We start from the raw sequence: 18,497 nt of genomic DNA, 5'->3' as shown, positions 1-18,497 counted from the left end.
ATTTTTGGTCAAATAGGCCACACACAAACAAACCGTGCAACCACAAATCTTCTCCATCACCATCCTCCTTCCTCATTCCTCAAATCTTCGACTTCTTTACTGTACCTCTTCCTCCTTTCCCGACCCAATTCCTCTTCTCCTCACATTTGTCATTTTCTCTCTATTCCTCCCAACAAAAATCTCACTCCTTTCTCTTTCTCTCTCTCCATTTTCCATTTTCTTTCTCCTCATCTTCTCTGTCATTAAAGCTGCAATGGCAAAGTACGCAGAGGAGCACCACGAGTAGTAGTCGTTGATGGAGGAAATCTCTGACAAGATTCACAACCGCGATTCATCCTCATCTCCCTCACACGATTCATCCACAATTCACGACCTTTCTCTTTCCCCCTCACATTCTTCTTGTTATCTCTTTCCTATCTTCAACTTTTCTTTTCTCCTATCGACGAAGTGAGAAGAGTCAGAAGGGGTTTCAGGGGCGAGTTCGATGGCAAGGTAATAGATGGGGAGGTAAGATGGGACGAAGGTGGCCAGGTGGGGTTGGGTGGTGGTGGGGTTACTAGAGTGGGGGCATCACATTTGCAGCAGTTTGATGGAGGAGTTGAGAAGAGTGAATGAGTGATAGTGATTGGTTGTTTGAGTCGGTAGTTGTGGTGGTGATGGGGAGGAGGAGGACGTGGTGGTTCCATGGTTTGATCAAAGAGAGGGGAGGGAGATTGAGATATAGTGTTGTGTTTGTATAAAGTTAACCCTTATATAATTACAAAAAGTAACACATACTTTCAGTAAAAAATGACCCCTCAACATTACAAAAAAGTAACCTATTTGAAAACGGATTTACGCTTGGACTTCTTTTTAGGGGACGCTTGGGCTTCATTATAAAACCTAGCTCGCGCCTAATTATTAGCTGGCCACACCATTTGTTCAAGGTGTGACCTGCCTTATATAAAAGTTTGTGAATATCTATTGGGTGCATACTAATTAGTGTGCACCGAACTACGATTTTTTTTTTACTAATAATATTATGCGTCATCTGTTATTAGAATGAATTGATGAAAAATAACTTTATCAACCCAATTCTTAATCCACCCATTAGAGATAAGCACAAATAATTATTAAGTACTAATCAACATAGTTAATTGTTTTTTAACTATTTATTATTAATAAGTAATCTAATCGAATATCCAATAAGCAGATATATTAATCTCTAACGGAGAAAACCTTGGTAACCAACTGTTTGAGTCCAAAAGAGACTCAAACACCCAAAAAAAAATACAATGGTACGTACCATTATAACCTGACATTGGTATCAAATTGTTATCAGGACTAGTACCAAGCAAACCTTACTTTGATATCAATATTTTCGGACAATGGTACCATTATAACCTAGCATTGGTACCAAGCAAATCCTTGCCACACGCGTGTGAAATTTCCAACACATAAAATGACCAAATTGCCCCCGTTTAAGTCCCCTAAGAGACTCAAACGATTGGACGCCTCGCCAAGCTCATCTCTAACGATTACCATTGGATTGTTTTTGTAAAAAAAACATTTCGTAAAAAAAAAAAACATTTCACCATTACATGATGGAACCAAAAACAAACGAAAAAGAGAGAAAAGATGAACTCATTAAACCCTATTCATCTCTAACCGTCAACTACAATTTACAGCTCTGCTTCTCTCTCTCCCCATTTTTGTATAGCTTTCGATCCCAAACACATTCTCTTACTCGCGCAACTCCAGGTAATTTCTTTGATCTTCATTCTTGTTTTTTATAATTCGATCCGTGTAATTTGCGCTAATCCTCCATCGTTATGTAAACAGTTCGATTTCGTATGTCGTATTTCCTGCATAATTCAACTTACTTCTGAAAGAAAGGAATTCAAGGATTTCTTTCGGCCATTTCAAAAAATTGAAGGGTTGTTTAGGAATTAGGACTAATTCTACCATTCTAAGCTGTGAGATTTAATTTTTTGAGTAAGAATTTTGAACTTTATTGTAATTTTATTCATTAGTTTTGCTCAAAAAAATCCAGATTTTAGGGATACTTGTTATGTGCATTTTACTGGATGGATACCTAATTAGTCATTAAAATTTGTTGAATTTATGATGTATAGTATTTGGTGAGTGTTTATTTAGATTGATGGATATGGATTTTTCTAGGATGAATGAAACACTTGTCTAGTTTGATGTCTTCTAGTTTGAAATTGAAGTTGCACCCTATGTTACTCGACTCGTGTGCTTGTATCGGACAAGAGTACATATCCAAGTGTTCGATTCGTGGTCTGTTTGGGGAACCATTTTAGGTGCCTAAATTGATAAGGTGCTAAAATGTTTAGGTGTTGTATGAAAAATTTTCTTGATTTTGGCCCAAAATGAACTGTTGAAGTGTCCAAATATGTGTCGAGAATCCTGGTGCTTGAGTTTAAATGAAGAGTCCGAGTAATATAGGTTGCACCATTATTGTCAGTTTGTCACTGTCTTTGCTAATGACTTAAAAATCGTGTATACATATAGGTGCATTCGAGATTGAAACTTAATGAGTGGTGCTTCCAGATCTAGTAGCCTAAAATCTGCTCTTTCATATTGTGTACAACAAGTAAGAAGCTATGACTACCACAATTACCTTTGTCTGCTCGAACTCCCTCCAGAGATGCGAAGAGCTGCATTTGCACTTCGTGCCTTCAATGTTGAAACGGCCAAAGCTATGGATGTTGCTTCTGATCCCAGGATTGGCCTAATGCGCCTTGTTTGGTGGCGAGATACTATTGACAAAATTTATGCCAATCAACTGATTGAACATCCTATAGCTCAGTCTCTTTCTTCCATTGTATCAGAGATTAAAATAAGCAAAGCTTGGCTAAAAAGATCTATTGAAGCTCGTATAACAGATGCACAAAGGGAGCCCAATGAGATCCCGAAGAACATTGAAGAACTAGAGAAATATTCTGAGGACACTCAATCTACCATCTTGTATACCACATTGCAATCTGGGGGTATCAATTCTACTGCAGCTGATCATGCTGCTTCTCACATTGGTAAAGCTGGTGGGCTTGCCTTGTTGCTAAGGTCTCTACCGTACCATGCCAGTCGTGAACGACTGTATGCTTACATCCCTTCTGAGATTGCATCCAAACACGGTTTATTGATTGAAGATGGGGGTCAGACTGGAATCTCAATGGACTCCCGCGAGGGGTTATGTAATGCTGTCTTTGAGATGGCCTCAGTGGCCAACAGTCATCTACAAAAGGCACGCGAATTGGCTAAAACGCTACCTGCTGAAGCTATTCCTGTTCTCCTCCCTGCTGTTCCAACTCAGGTCTTGTTGGATTCATTGCGCCGGGTGAATTTTGATGTATTTGATCCTAGGTTGCAGCGAGGTGTTCTGGGAATTCCTCCACTATGGTTTCAGCTAAAATTGAAGTGGCATTCTTTGAGAGGCAATTACTGAACAATATTTCTGTTGTAATAACATCCAAACTTTCATTGTCTTAGAAACATTTTGAGTAGAGACAGGTAGCATTCAGCAGGTGTATAAGTTTTACCATTACGCTTGCAAGCAAAATACACATTTTGAGTCTGTTGCATTTTGCAGTTGAATTTACAAGAATAAATCAACTTATGATTTTTGTGTATTACGGTTACCAGAGCATATATTGATACTTCTATTGTGTTCAAAATGTGAAGATGCGTTGGAAAATTAAGAGGCAAGAGAGAAAAAAAAAGATCATCGCTAGAAGGAGGGGTCGAACCTCCGACCTTGTGGTTAACAGCCACACGCTCTAACCAACTGAGCTATTCCAGCTTCTTGCTTTGAGATGCTTCAGGTAATACTTGTTTTATATCAAAGCGTTTGCATCAGACCAGGTGGTCAATTAGGCCTATTTTTATATATAGAGTTTTAATTGAACTTAAATCAAAAGCTGAAAAATAAGTCTAAAATAATAGTGGTTTAGTCGACCACTTTTTACGCATAGTTTATCCGGTTCACCTATTACAATTGGATCGATCATGTTGTACACCTACACTTTGGGTTTGTGAGTCTCCTAACAAGAGTTTCTACCTACAGCGAAGCTTGAACTTGAAATTTTCCTTAAACAACATCCAACTACTAACAACTTGAGCCAACTCTTCATTTATTGCATTTGCACGCTTTATTGTTATGATATGTTTTTTCTTATTTTCCCATTACATTCCAATTTCTTTCGTGGATCTTTGTGGGTTCAGTTGAACCTACTGAATCCACGCTAGATCTGCGACTGCCCCAACACCTCCCATTACCACCTAAACCACCATTTTGATTCATGATTTGTCTCTTATCAATTATACCTAAGCCCATAATTAAAAAGAAATTAACAGGTCGTCAAAAACCCTTACAACATTTTAGGAATTCAACCAAGGTTTATTTAAACTTTTTTTATTTCAATTGTTTTCTTCTAAATACGAAGATCTTGTTCTTTTAAGCGTGAAGTTGCACTACACTACAATGACCTCTGAAATTGTATCCAAATATAAGGTGTAAAAATAAGTTGAATAAAATAGAGCCTAAGCCAGTTTGACCGACGATCCATCCTCTTAGTTAACCAATCTAAGCCAGGCTCTGACCCAATGTAGAGGTTGGTACATGTAGTACCTACATTCGTCACCTCTTGAGTTTCGAGTGGTCTTAGTAATTTTATACCGCACCCATCGGCCGCCTGGACACCAGAAAAGAACAAGAAATTAAAGTGCTCTCTAAACGAGGAGATTACTTGCAGTTGTATATCCATCTACGTCTCCTTAGTAAACCAGTTTGTTTATAAAATTGAATAACAAATTTCAGATTTACACTGCTCCAATTACAAAAGCAAACAAGAAAAGCAGAAATTATGGGTAAATAGCACAAAGAGAGAGAACTCCAAACAATAAAGTTTAGTGAAAATGTAAAAGAGATAAACACTCAACTTCAAACGTAACTCCAATAATAGTAGTAATAGTAAGTTAGTAAGTAGTGCAGTGCAGTAGAGAACAACACATGGTCCACGCAAGACGATTTCCAAGACTCTTCACCTCTTTCACGTGTCACTCCCTACTTTTGCATGGCGTTTATCCCTCTTCTTCCTCTATTTCTATCTCTATATCTATTATTTTTCCTTCAAAATTTCAGTTAATCTCATAAAAACTTCACCTTCTTTCATTATTTTCTAGCTTAGCTAGCTTTCTTCTCTTCCATGGCGACTTTAAAACTTTATTTGTTATTAGTATTTGTATTTATACAGGTAGTATGGAATTGTGAAGCATCGAGGTGGGACTCAAATATCCGCATGACTACTGAAAAAGAAGCAGATGCTGGTTTGGATGATAGTGGTACTAGGTGGGCACTTCTTGTTGCTGGTTCTCAAGGTTTTGGTAATTACAGGCACCAGGTATATTATATGGGTACAAGTTAATTATAGTACTCTTTGCGTTTTAAAATACTTCATCCGTCTAGAAATAGTTACACATTTTATCTTCTCACACTTATCGAAGTATGGTTTCGAACATTAATATTTTCAATTAAAAATTATAAAAAATTAATATTATATAATTATATATTTTTTTAAATATAAATCGCCAGAGATAATTAAGGTGTAGGTTAATAGTAAATAATATAAATGGTGCAATTAAATCTAGACGAGGAAGTAAATGAAATGCTAAAGTGTTTCTATTTATTTTAAAATAGAGGAAGTATTTTTTTTTTATCACACCATCAATCAAGTTATTGTATTTGGGATTTATAATTGTGTACTACTGCAGGCAGATGTTTGTCATGCGTATCAGATATTAAAAAAAGGAGGATTGAAGGATGAGAATATAGTTGTGTTTATGTATGATGATATTGCTGATAATCCGCTTAATCCTAGGAAAGGTGTGATTATTAATCACCCTAAAGGCGAAGACGTATATGCTGGTGTTCCTAAGGTAAACTTCTCTATTTTTCTTTTAACATTTTCTATACAACGGTTGCACACACTGTCATATCTATGTTATTTGGACTCTTCATTTCAACTCAAGTATCTTTTCGGATTCTTGAAATTCCAAGTTCCAACATGGTTAGAACATTTGGACACTCCATTTTGGGCCAAAATCATGAAAAAGTTTCTCAAAATAGCGAGAGTGCGACACTTGAATAGGTACCCGAGTTTGAGCAACATAGATTGTCTTAACCTCAGCAAAGTAAGGGGTTTTGGGGGTATGAAATTACACGAGAAAGGATTCTAAAAATATTTAGCTTTGCTGATGGTAATTCGTTATGCAACAGCTGTATAGAAATTTTCTTTCCTAGAGTTATATCTTGCTAAATTTTGTGTTTTTTCCATCAATTTTTTTATTTTATAAATTCATGTTTATATAAATTAAGAGGTACACATGCAGACTCTTGTAAATTCATTTCACACTTTTTTCTTTTTTGCAATTTTGTCTTAATTAGCATATAATTTATTTGAGTCTCTCCAGAGAAATAAATTGAGGAATTTGAACAACCAAAAGGAGATGTTAAGTCCCACATTGGATAATCAAAACAAATTTGCTCAATTAATATATCCTATTGATTGTATACCTTTCGCCGAGCTAAGTAACATGAGCTTGTGACCCATGTGGGGGCAATAATGTGATGGAACATGATCGTGGCCTTCTGGGTCGGGTCTGTGGTTGGCTGAATGCTGGCTCGCCCTATCCAAGTTGGGAGTTGGCTCATGTGGCTTGGGCGAAGGTCCAAGTTTCATGGGCCCTAAAGTGGAGGGTACTGCGTGAGGCTGGTTTCACAGAGCAACGAATACCTCCCACTCTTGTCAGTGGAAGGAGAACGGGCTAGTGCCTCCTTGGCCCATTAGTACCTAGTTGGCTGATATCTTAAATGGACCATCACTTTTTTTTTTTGGCATTTAAGGATGTTGATCTTCATAGATGTATAGAGCATTAGAAACATTTAAGGATTATGTATGTGTCAAATTTTACTTGCGTATTATGACCATCACTTTTTTTTTTTTTGCTCACTATCATTTAAGGATGTTGATCTCATTCATCATAGTCATAGATGTATAGAGCATTAGAAACTAAGATCTTGTTCGTCTTGCGAAATGATTATGCATGTGTCAAATTTTACTTGCATATTATGACCATCATTTTTTTTTCCTACACCAGATGATTATGTATGTCTAGGTTTAGGAAGCATTTAGGCAATTAGCTAGGATGTTGATCTCATTTGTTATATTTCGTAGTCATAGATGTGTAGAGCATTAAAAACAAACTAAAGATCTTGTTCGCCTTGAGAAATGATTATGTATCTGTCAAGGTTTAGGAAGCATCTATGACCGTCACTTTTATTTCCCTGTACTAGATAACATATGCATGTATAGGTTTAGGAAGCATTTAGGCAATTAGCTAGGGTGTTGATCTCATTTGTTATATTTCGTAGTCATAGATGTGTAAGAGCATTAGAAACAAAATAAAGATCTTGTTCGCCTTGAGAAATGATTAATGTATATGTCAAATTATACTTGCATTTTATGACCGTCACTCCCCCCCCCCCTGTATATACTAGATAACATATGCATGCCTAGGTTTAGGAAGCATCTAGGCAATTAGGATGCTGATCTCCTTTGTTATATTTCATAGTCGTAGATGTTTAGAGCATTATAAACAAAGATCTTGTTCGCCCTGTTAAATGATTATGTATCTGTCGAATTATACTTGCACTTTGTGACCATCACTTTTTTTTCTTCCTATGCTAGATAACGTATGCATGTCTAGGTGTAGGAAGCATTTAGGCAATTAGCTAGGGTGTTGATCTCATTTGTTATATTTCATAGTCATAGATGTGTAGAGCATTAGAAACAAAATAAAGATCTTGTTCGCCTTGAGAAATGATTAATGTATGTGTCAAATTATACTTGCATTTTATGACCGTCACTTCCCCCCCCCCCCCCCCCCCCCGGTATATACTAGATAACATATGCATGTCTAGGTTTAGGAAGCATCTAGGCAATTAGGATGCTGATCTCCTTTGTTATATTTCATAGTCATAGATGTTTAGAGCATTATAACAAAGATCTTGTTCGCCCTGTTAAATGATTATGTATCTGTCGAATTATACTTGCACTTTGTGACCATCACTTTTTTTTCTTCCTATGCTAGATAACGTATACATGTCTAGGTGTAGGAAGCATTTAGGCAATTAGGATGTTGATCTCATTCGTTACATTTCGTAGTCATAGATGTGTAGAGCATTAGAAACAAAGATCTTGTTCGCCCTGTTAAATGATTATCTATCTGTTGAATTATACTTGCACTTTATGACCGAGTTGTTTGATGCTTAAGGCATTTCTGTTACCTGTTACAGGACTATACCGGGGAGCATGTCACAGCCGAGAACATGTATGCAGTGCTTCTTGGGAACAAGAGTGCTGTAAACGGTGGTAGTGGAAAGGTCATTGATAGCAAACCAAATGACAGGATCTTTTTATACTACTCTGATCATGGTGGTCCTGGTGTGCTGGGTTAGTACCTACATTATTCCTTTTCATAACCATTGTACAAGGCCTGAAAATTACTGCCCCTACTCGGTAAATGTGGACTGCCTAAGCAGACCAATTACCCAAATACACAATTTTCTACAAAGTCCATTGGGGCGAGGCCACACCATAAAATGATGGCCTGACTAATTGAGATGGGCCACAATCTAAGCCGGAATTCTGATGCCAAACCCAGTCTTTGTCATCTCTAGCTGCAATTTATATTGAATAAATTTTGCAATAATGCTCCGGATTTTCAGTTAAGGTTTATAATCAAACTAAAGGGTTTGAAGTCGGTTGTAGGTATGCCAAATATGCCATTCCTTTATGGTAAGGACTTCATTGAGGTATTAAAGAAGAAACATGCATCCAAAAGCTACAAGGAAATGGTAAATGATCAAAATATCTGATTATAAGTTGGAATCTCAGCTAGACTTTTGTTAGTTTGACTAACAGAAGTCTAATCCATACATGTATTCCAGGTAATATATATTGAAGCTTGTGAAAGTGGTAGTGTTTTTGAGGGCTTGATGCCCGAGGATCTTAACATTTATGTTACAACGGCATCAAATGCTGAGGAGAGTAGCTGGGGAACATACTGTCCTGGTATGAACCCTGCACCACCACCGGAATTCATGACATGCTTAGGCGATTTATACAGTATTGCCTGGATGGAAGACAGGTTGTTTCCCTATCAACTCTGTACATCTTTCCTCTTACAGGGTTTAGTAGTTTGATCACATTTTTTGAGAAATCGATATAAAATGAAAAATTATTTTTATGTTACATCTTTTTAGCATTCATCTTAATCTATTATTTCAAAATATTGAATTTGATTAATATTACGAAACATAATTACTAATTTCTTTGAAGGCCATGAACCGCTCCAACTAATGAAAAATCAACAAGCTTAGCAGCCTCTACATTCAGTGTCAATCATGAATAAACTCAGATATAGTTGCTTCTCTGGCTATGAATTGATCATTCTAATAATTAGTACATGTTGGATGCTGCTCTATATACCGCTGTACTGGCCTTTTGTTTTCCTTAAGAAAGCAGCGTAAACTAAAAGTATTATAACTTTTGTCTGCAGTGAGACACACAATTTGAAGAAAGAAACAATCAATCAACAGTATAAGAAGGTGAACTCAGTTTAGTGGAATAGCATAGTTCGTTCTCTGACATATGAGTAAAATTGGTGGTGGTTGATATCATATCCATGTACTTTGATCTGGCAGGTGAAGGAGAGAACTTCAAATTATAACACCTATACTGCTGGATCCCACGTGATGGAATACGGAAATAAAAGCCTTAAACCCGAAAAACTGTATCTGTACCAAGGCTTTGATCCAGCCACTGTCAACCTTCCTCCTAACAGATTGCCTCTTCATTCTAAGTTGGGTGTTGTTAATCAGCGAGATGCTGACATTCTATTTCTTTGGAAAAAGGTAAGCCTCCAATTTGGTTCTTTCAAACTGAATAGTTCGGTGGGTATTCGTCCCTGATGTTAGACGTGAATTGCTCATTTTATTCTGAAGTAGAGTTGTTGCAAAGAGTTAGGATGCGTTCTTTTGACCTTATAGAGCTGATCTAGTTTAATAAGTACGTGATAAGTTCAAGCGAAAAGAACAAACTGTTGGACATGAATTTTATGAGTACGGACGCTTGAAACTTCATTATCAACCTAACATGCAAAATTTTGATCGAAATGGCCAAATCTGTGTGTTGTACAAGTCTGTTGTACGTGTATCGATGTCTGTCAGTACTAGTTCGTAAGATTTATTGAGCTGAAATACTTTTACCTGTCTCTTGTAGTATGAAAGATCAAGAGATAAACCAGAGGAGAAGCGTAAAATCCTTCAAGAGATAACTGAGACCATGAAACACAGAATGCATCTAGACAGCAGCATTGAACTTATTGGAAAACTTCTATTTGGACCAAACAATGGCCAATCTGTCCTGAGCACAAAACCAAGACCGGGAATGCCGCTTGTGGATGATTGGGATTGCTTAAAATCAATGGTAAAAAAGAATCTATACTCTTTACAAAGAGGGTTTAACTTACTTATTATTGTTCTCTTGATTTAGCTTAGTGCCTTTGTTAGATGATGGACGTTCTATATTTTGTCTCCTCAGGTCCGCGTGTTCGAGAAGCAATGCGGGTCCTTAACTCAATACGGCATGAAACACATGCGAGCGTTTGCTAATATCTGCAACGAGGGGATCCCGCTTCAAGCGATGGAGGAAGTTTGTGTAGCAGCTTGCAGTGGGCACAACTCGGGACTGTGGCATCCTTTGTTCCTAGGCTATAGTGCTTAAATGACCAGTCCCATGGCTATAGTAGAAAACAAACTGCCATTGTATGTGCCTCAGTGGCCTGTCTGTATTATATAATATATATAGGTGGTGTTCGGGTAGTTTACGTATTTGTCGTATGTTGAGTATCAAATGATGGTGTTACACAAACTAGAAAATGACACTTTGTTTTGTGGTGTGTGATCTATAGTAGAAACCTTTGGTAGAGGAGTTACCCAGTCTAATTGGCTAATTAATTAATTCAAGTGTATTACATGGTTCAAGTTTGTTTTCAAAATAAGTAATTGGGAATTTATGAAGGATATGGTCCCTTTATAGCTTACGTCTATTTCTTGGTTTTCCACACCTAGTTGGAAAGGGTCATGTCCTCTCTAATACTAGGACAAAGGAAATAACAATCTCTTAGTTGTAGTAGTATTGTTTTTTGATCGTTTAGCTATATATAAAATGCACTAATAAACGTATGGGCTGATTAAATGCATGCTAACAAATCCCAATTATAATATTAAAGTAATTCAATACAAGAGTAAATCTAATAAATCTGATGCATGCATCTAGGAAATCCAGATCAGCCACAAAGATAGTACAAAGTACAAAGAAGGGGAGGGGTATTCGAACCTGTGACTTATCGTTCACAACACTTCAATCTTAACTACTCGGTCAAGACATATTTATTCTTTTGGTATTTATTTCTTCTATTTAATTTGATACTCAAACGTGTAATTTTCTTTTTATGATTTTCGTGGTATATTTTTCATTTCTTGGGGGAAATTTTCTTCCTTGTTTTCTTTCCACTATTCCAGTTTATATATATATATATATATATATATATATATATATATATATATATATATATATATGGCATGATTTCTTATGTCAATTTGATGCCTCCTTTTATGACTCGTTATAGTTCCATTTTCTTTAATTTACAATAGACTTTTAATATGCTTTTTCTAAAGTCAAATTTGTAAACATTGATCGTTTATTCTCCTCAATATATATAAATAGTATGTATGCTCTTAAAATGCATGTTCAAGATCGTATGAAACAATTTCGAAAAGCTATTAAGGATTAGAGGGAATATTTTTTTATATTTATTTGTAACATAAGTGATGCACAAGTTTGAAGAAAGCCCATCAAATGGACCACGCCCTTAGAGAGAAAAAGAGAGGAGAAAAAAAAGTCAAATAAGGTAGCTCTATAAGTATTATGAAATTTTCATTATTGAAAAAAGAGTTACAATAAAGAAAAGAACGAGTAAATAGTTTCTCTATTCCCTTTTGATAGGTATTAATGTAACAATTGACCTTTACAGGATGACAAAATCTTTTAAAAACATCTAAAAAATAAATTCAACAAATAAAAAAGCGCATATAAAGTAACGATTCTAGAAATATACTATCTATGGTCTTTATTAGTTTATCAGTATTCTTTTTTTAAATGTCGCTAATTAGTTTATCCTTTTTTTTCCTACTTTTGGAATGAGACCACTAACTTCCCATCACACATACATTTAATTTTAATATAAAACAATAGTTTCTCTTTCTTTTTATGTCGTACAACTTTGTTTCTCCTAAAACTTTGTGCAAAAAAAAATACGGGTAAATTAATAAAAACTGGAGGGCATAGGTTAGTAGGTTACTTCTATTTTTCCGTGGAGGGTTGGTTTTCTATTGTAAAGGTATGTTCCTATATGCAATAGTTGAAGGCAAGTTATGCCCATTGTATAACCCATGTCACCATGTGTGCTCGACGTAGTAAATAATGAATGAACATTCAATGTTAGCATGTGCTATACTATTGAACCTGTTTGTTTAATTTCGGATTAATTATACTTCAAGTCTACTGTATTCTTGGTGTTTTCTTGCCCTCTAAAGAAATATTAGAAGTACTAGTAACAAACAATGAGAATCATGTTGAAGATCAATATTGTTCGTTGTTTGACAAAAAAAAACAAATTCATTAATGATTTTTAGTTTGATTCTTCAACTAAATAAACGAAGTGATCAACTGATCATAATCAGAAATTTATACAAAATTCATCTGTTACTGTACAAGTGGGTCCTTAATCAAGATTTGATATTTGATTCAGTTTGTGATGAAAGTGGACTTTGAGATTTTTTAATGGATTTTATAATGTAAGTAAGCAACTAACAAACGTTTGCAGTTTATACACATCAAAAAATGGTTTTATAAGAAAGAAAATTTTGCTCCGTGAATGGGGGAGAATCAAGTTCGTTGCGAAGCTTAACTGAAGATATCGTTGTTAGTCACACTAGTCACTAGTTGTTGAGTTGGTCTAGAATTAATGCTTTTTCTTTAGTAGGGAAAGCATTGCACACATTTGTTATTGACAAGCAAACAGATTTGAATTTGTATGTAAATTTGTAAAGGTACGTCTATTTTAAGGGTCCAGAAAGTTTTATTGCTAAACAGGATTTCTTTATGAATCTTTAGTATTAAGTATCGATAAAGAAATAGATAGAGTTATTTGAAATGAGTTTTTATGTTGCATTGAAACAGGTCAGAAATCTGAGATGAAAACGGGTAATGAATGTTTATAATGATATACTCTGCTTATGATAGAGTAATCTCGAGGTTTTCGAAAAAATTGGTTTATTTAAAAATCTTTGTTATCATGTAATGATAAAGAAATAAATAGAGTTATTTAGAAATGGACATTTATATTGCACGAAAATGCTTAATGCTCGAATAAAAATCTGACATGAAATTGAAAAAGGAACGTTATAATAATATTGGAAAATGATATACATAGCCCTTACTCCTTAGGGCTACGTATAAGAAACTTAAAATGGAAATAAAAACTTGAATCAAACATTTATTACCTCAAATGATGTGTAATTTTGTCCATGATAGGATAATTCAAACGGTTTCAGAATGGACTAGCAACTTTTATGAAGTTCCGTGTAAGACAAAAGGACATGTGTTACTATACACATTGACACGCGACTTTAAAAATAAAATATAATATATAAATTCATTATTATTACCATGTCTATAATCTATAAGTATAACCGCCTATGAAACTGATTGTTAGTTTTATGCGACATGTTTTCATTATTGCATGGCAGATTATTGCATGGCAGAAGCTATATTGTGGAACTTCTTTGGTGAAAGCTATTGTAAAAACTTCACCAACCACATATATTGATATATTACCAATTCTCGATTCTTTTTTAATCTCTTTCTTTTGTACATAATGAGAAATCCAAACAAATGAATTTCGATAAATGGGGAAACTTTGTACACCAGTCCTACACATAAATTCACAGCCAGAAAAAAATAACATATGCCAACCTTCAATTTCTAGAGATATTTGTTTTCAAACACATCCAAGAGAATTCGTACCCCACAACATGCTATTATTAGCTTGCTAATTGTGGTTGTTTAACTTAATAAGGGAAAATGATCGTTTCTTTTTTCTAATAAAGAAAATCAACTTTTAAACAAATATTTCTAAAGACATCTTGCTATTGAGGCGACAATATTTGCGTATAAGCATTCAATACATTTCTTAAAATAATCGTATTAGCTCAAAATTTTATGACAAATCACACGTCGATTGGTACTATTAATGGTAACTCATTATATACATACCTTTTTGCAAAAAGAGACATTTATCCTTTGTTGTCAAGTTAGCGCACCTAATCAATACATTTATATATGTTGCTTAAAAAATGAGTTCTCATTAAGGAAAATCTCAAAACACAATAAGTCGAGGAGATAATTGACGTAAAATTAATGTTTTAGTGTATTAATAACTAATAAAAATTCAATAATAAGAGAACTGACAACTCTTAATATCACTCAATCACTCCCCAAATCGAAAGAAAATCCCAAGACACAAAATATAGACCTTTTGCAAAACAATCAATTATCGAAGTGCTGCTATGATCAAAAATCATAATAGTTCACATGATATTTTTTTTGATCCATGAGCCACGAAGGTAGTACAAAGTACAAAGAAGAGAAGGGGGGATTTGAACCTGTGACCTATCATTCACAACACCTTAATCTTAACCATAAGGCCAAAACATCCTTAGTTACATGATATGATAGCTTGTAGAGCATCTTCCCAAATAACATGTTACCAATTCTAATATCATAAAGAATAATGTTCCTAATTTGAATTGTATTATTCCCCATATTACCTACTTATATTATTGACAATACTTTAAATCAATCAAATAAAACCACACACAATTCAAAAGAGAAATTATCATCATCATCATCATCTTGGAAACATCTTTGTACAACTCTAAAAGAGTCCTAACATCGCACACACTACACCTATCTCAACAAAGAAAACAAAAATTACAATAACAAACCTAGTGAGACTAAACACCCCCATAACCATGACCAAATATTTGATTGTTGAAGGGGATGACAATACTTTACATCAACAATATTTTGTAAAAACTACACTCTCGAGTATCATTCTCGTCAGTGTACTCCCAAATCAATCATAGTCGTCACAGACATTGTACGTCATTTAAATGACGAAGCCGGTGAATTCGAGGCCGGCATTTTCCTTTTCCGGCAGCAATCCTTGTCTGAACATTCTCAAACTCCGATATGGGACAAGGTATAGTGATTTGACCCGGATGATCATACCCATAAACATTCTCAGCTTCCTCTAATAACTTCCCAAATAAAGGATGATTAAGGAAGATAACAGGCACCAAAACACGCCGCGTGTCACCTTCTGGCTCCTCCACGTGTACTGCCAGGTGTCCCTTAGGTATATGAGTTGGTTTTGAGTCAATCAACGAGTCATGAACAACTCGGGAATAGTCCCGAGTTGTCACTGAGTTGAACAGGCCGCGTTGAATCTTTCTACCCCAGCTGCATATTTTTGTTAAAGTCTTGTTTTTTCCCTCGTTTAAACCACCCAATTTCTCATATTTCATTGAATTTCCCTTTTTTCGTGTAACCCATCTGAATACTTTGATTAATTTCCGACCCAATTTGAATCCTCTGTTTCTTCCTCTCATCATCATTTTTGATAAAATTTGCTGAAAAATTCAACAAATTTTTTAGGAGAAATTTGAATGAACTATTGAAGTGATAATTTGATAAATTTTGTGAAGTGGGTATTTGAGATAGAACTCCAAAGTTTCTTCCTTTGAATATATGGTTTTTTTGGAGTTGAAATGTAACTTTTGTGAAGTGGGTATTTAAGATAGAATCCAAAGTTTCTTCCTTTGAATTGTAGAAATTTTTTTTGGAATTGAAATGTAAATTTTTGAAGTGGGTATTTGAGATAGAACACCAAAGTTTCTTCCTTTGAATATATGGTTTTTTTGGAGTTGAAATGTAACTTTTGTGAAGTGGGTATTTGAGATAGAACCCAAAGTTTCTTCCTTTGAATTGTATAAATTTTTTTGGAATTGAAATGTAAATTTTGTGAAGTGGGTATTTGAGATAGAATTCAAAAGTTTCTTCCTTTGAAATGTATACTATATGGTTTTTTTAGAATTAAAATGTAAATTTTGTGAAGTGGGTATTTGAGATAGAACACCAAAGTTTCTTCCTTTGAATTGTAATATGGTTTTTTTGGAGTTGAAATGTTAGTATGAAACAGAGGAGATAGAGAGAGAAAATGAAACAAGTGGAATATGAAGGTGAGAGTTAGAGGGAGGAGGATATATATGAAATAAAATGGAGATTTTTAGGGGAGTATTTTAATTAATATTTTTATTTTTTGGGAAATATGAAAAGTCAGCTGATTAAATGTTGGTGTGATGTTTCGTGGGTGTAACGATCATAAGTGTATGCTATGTGAGGAAGGAAGTAATTAATGGTGGGGAATTTGAAAAATAGTCTTAATCAGAGTTTTGTTTGGTTTTGGTAATTTTTAATTATGTGTTAGAGGGAAATTTCGTAGGAAAGCGACAAATAAGGCAAAAGATTACAATAAATTAGACGTATAGAGGACGTGCCCCTTGCGGCCTTGCCTAACGTTGGCTGTACTTGTATATGCTACGGACAATGTAAGAGCACTGTGACTAGGGGTGGCAATGATGCGAGTCGAGTTCGAGTTTGAGCTAGCTCGACTCGACTCGTTAACATTTCGAGTCGAGTTTGAGTTGAGTCGAGGTCACTCGAGTCGAGTTTTGGTCGAGTTTTGACCGAGCATTGGCCGAGTCGAGCTTTGATCGAGTCGAGTTTTGACCGAGTAGATTTCGAGTAGCTTGCAAATGTCTCATGTTACAAGCAACAATAAGGTAGAAAAATGTTGAATTTAGGTATTTTGCTATTGATAATTAGGTATTCGAGTTTCTCACGAGTTTTCGAGTCGAGTATCGAGTTGCTCAACTCGACTCACCAACATCTCGAGTCGAGTTCGAGTTCGATTCGAGCTCACTCGAGTCGAGCTTTGACCGAGTTTTGACCGAGCCGATCTCGAGTAGCTCACGAGTTGTCTCATCTCATTGCCAGCCCTAACTGTGACATAAGACACATAAAGCTAGTTCATTAAGCTAGTTAAGTAGTTTTTAGAGAATCACCTAGTACCAATCAAAACGCTTGGAAGGATAATTATACTTCATATTTTTTTATGAGGATTTTGGTAACGAACGTCTTGTGGTGTTTGGATAAGCACTAAACATTAGTTATGAATTTTATTTATTACTTCCTCCGTTTTATATTACTCGCTACACTTCTCAATTTACAGACTTCAAGACAATTTTGAGAGAAGAAAGAGGTAGATAAAAAGAAAATGAACCCATGTGAGAGGAGAAAGATAGAGAGAATTTATTGCCCAAAACGAAAGTGTAGCAAGTGATGTGAAACTTCCCACAATGGAAAGTGTAGCGAGTATTATAAAACGGATGAAGTATTCTTATAATTGGAGATTTACACGTTCTTTAATTTTAAATTATGTATTCTTTTATAAGAATGATATGTTTTTTTAGAGTACACAATGAACACTATGCACCCTACTGTATAATCCACGTTTTATCCTAATTATGTTATCAAACTCTAGTTGATCTTTATTTGACCCATTAATCTTAATTGATTCACCAACGAAACACCTCCTATGGTTATAATTGACCATCCATAAATCTCTTGCCTCTTCTTTATTAGTCATACATGGTGTTTCAATAGTGGTCTATTAGAGTAAATGGGTTAGATTGGAGTTAATTGGGATGTAGTAACGAAATCAAAGACTAAATGATGAAAAAAGTTGACAGTTATTAGTCATTAAGGACATATGGTGAATTTAAGATATTGAAGGTATCTAGTTAATTTTGAAAAGTTTGAAGGTATATAGTGAGAAAACAGATTACTCAATGATATATGGTGAAAAAATAAAAATCCGTATATATTAATATTTAACTACTCTCAACCGTTTGTTTTTAATTATTATACTTCTTACACTTTTCTTGCATGCCAATGCAAACTTTTGAGGATATATATCTTTAGTTTTGTATTTGTAAAAATTATTAAAAAGTACATATTAATAAAATACATATGAAGACGAATCCAAGATTCTACATGACTCTGTTTTTATTTACATATAAATCACAACTAAGGGGTCAAAGTACAATTTGTGAATAGTATAAAATGTCAAAGTATAACAATTAAAAGGAAACGAAGGTGGTGGTTAAATTCTTCTATTTTGAAACC

General features: G+C 34.9%; 3 protein-coding genes and 1 non-coding gene across 4 annotated transcripts; 2 read left to right on the top strand and 2 right to left on the bottom strand.

Annotated features, from left to right (window-relative positions):
• Nucleotides 1-1,361: 1,361 nt before the first annotated feature.
• Nucleotides 1,362-3,635, top strand: LOC104892063 (uncharacterized). The gene is made up of 2 exons (XM_010677882.4): nt 1,362-1,740; nt 2,515-3,635. Exon 2 carries the CDS (start codon nt 2,537-2,539, stop codon nt 3,446-3,448), a length of 912 nt encoding a protein of 303 aa, XP_010676184.1. The 5' UTR covers nt 1,362-1,740; nt 2,515-2,536; the 3' UTR covers nt 3,449-3,635.
• Nucleotides 3,636-3,728: 93 nt separating this feature from the next.
• On the bottom strand, nt 3,729-3,802 carry TRNAN-GUU (transfer RNA asparagine (anticodon GUU)). Its single transcript has one exon. It is a non-coding gene; the product is annotated as a tRNA-Asn (tRNA).
• Nucleotides 3,803-5,058: 1,256 nt separating this feature from the next.
• Nucleotides 5,059-11,143, top strand: LOC104892062 (vacuolar-processing enzyme). Its single transcript, XM_010677881.4, has 9 exons — nt 5,059-5,402; nt 5,773-5,937; nt 8,357-8,513; nt 8,832-8,917; nt 9,011-9,210; nt 9,622-9,670; nt 9,767-9,976; nt 10,344-10,550; nt 10,665-11,143. The coding sequence occupies exons 1-9, from the start codon at nt 5,208-5,210 to the stop codon at nt 10,845-10,847; spliced, it is 1,452 nt and encodes a 483-aa protein (XP_010676183.2). The 5' UTR covers nt 5,059-5,207; the 3' UTR covers nt 10,848-11,143.
• Nucleotides 11,144-15,068: 3,925 nt separating this feature from the next.
• LOC104892118 (auxin-responsive protein SAUR36) lies at nt 15,069-16,496 on the bottom strand. Its single transcript, XM_057394861.1, has one exon. The coding sequence runs from the start codon at nt 15,863-15,865 to the stop codon at nt 15,338-15,340; it is 528 nt and encodes a 175-aa protein (XP_057250844.1). The 5' UTR covers nt 15,866-16,496; the 3' UTR covers nt 15,069-15,337.
• Between the last annotated feature and the right edge of the window lie 2,001 nt (nt 16,497-18,497).

The sequence above is a fragment of the Beta vulgaris genome, chromosome 5 (genome assembly GCF_026745355.1).
Source record: "Beta vulgaris subsp. vulgaris cultivar EL10 chromosome 5, EL10.2, whole genome shotgun sequence".
NCBI lineage: Eukaryota > Viridiplantae > Streptophyta > Magnoliopsida > Caryophyllales > Amaranthaceae > Beta > Beta vulgaris.
Note: the sequence above shows the minus strand (reverse complement) of the source record. Positions and strands in the feature narration are given on the sequence as shown.

Bases quoted from the DNA above. Each gene is read 5' to 3' on its own strand.
- LOC104892118 (XM_057394861.1), bottom strand. From the start codon at position 15,865: ATGATGATGAGAGGAAGAAACAGAGGATTCAAATTGGGTCGGAAATTA.
- LOC104892062 (XM_010677881.4), top strand. From the start codon at position 5,208: ATGGCGACTTTAAAACTTTATTTGTTATTAGTATTTGTATTTATACAG. The intron at 8,514-8,831 runs GTTAGTACCTAC...AGTCGGTTGTAG, and splicing joins TGGTGGTCCTGGTGTGCTGG to GTATGCCAAATATGCCATTC. The intron at 8,918-9,010 runs GTAAATGATCAA...CATGTATTCCAG, and splicing joins CCAAAAGCTACAAGGAAATG to GTAATATATATTGAAGCTTG.
- LOC104892063 (XM_010677882.4), top strand. From the start codon at position 2,537: ATGAGTGGTGCTTCCAGATCTAGTAGCCTAAAATCTGCTCTTTCATAT.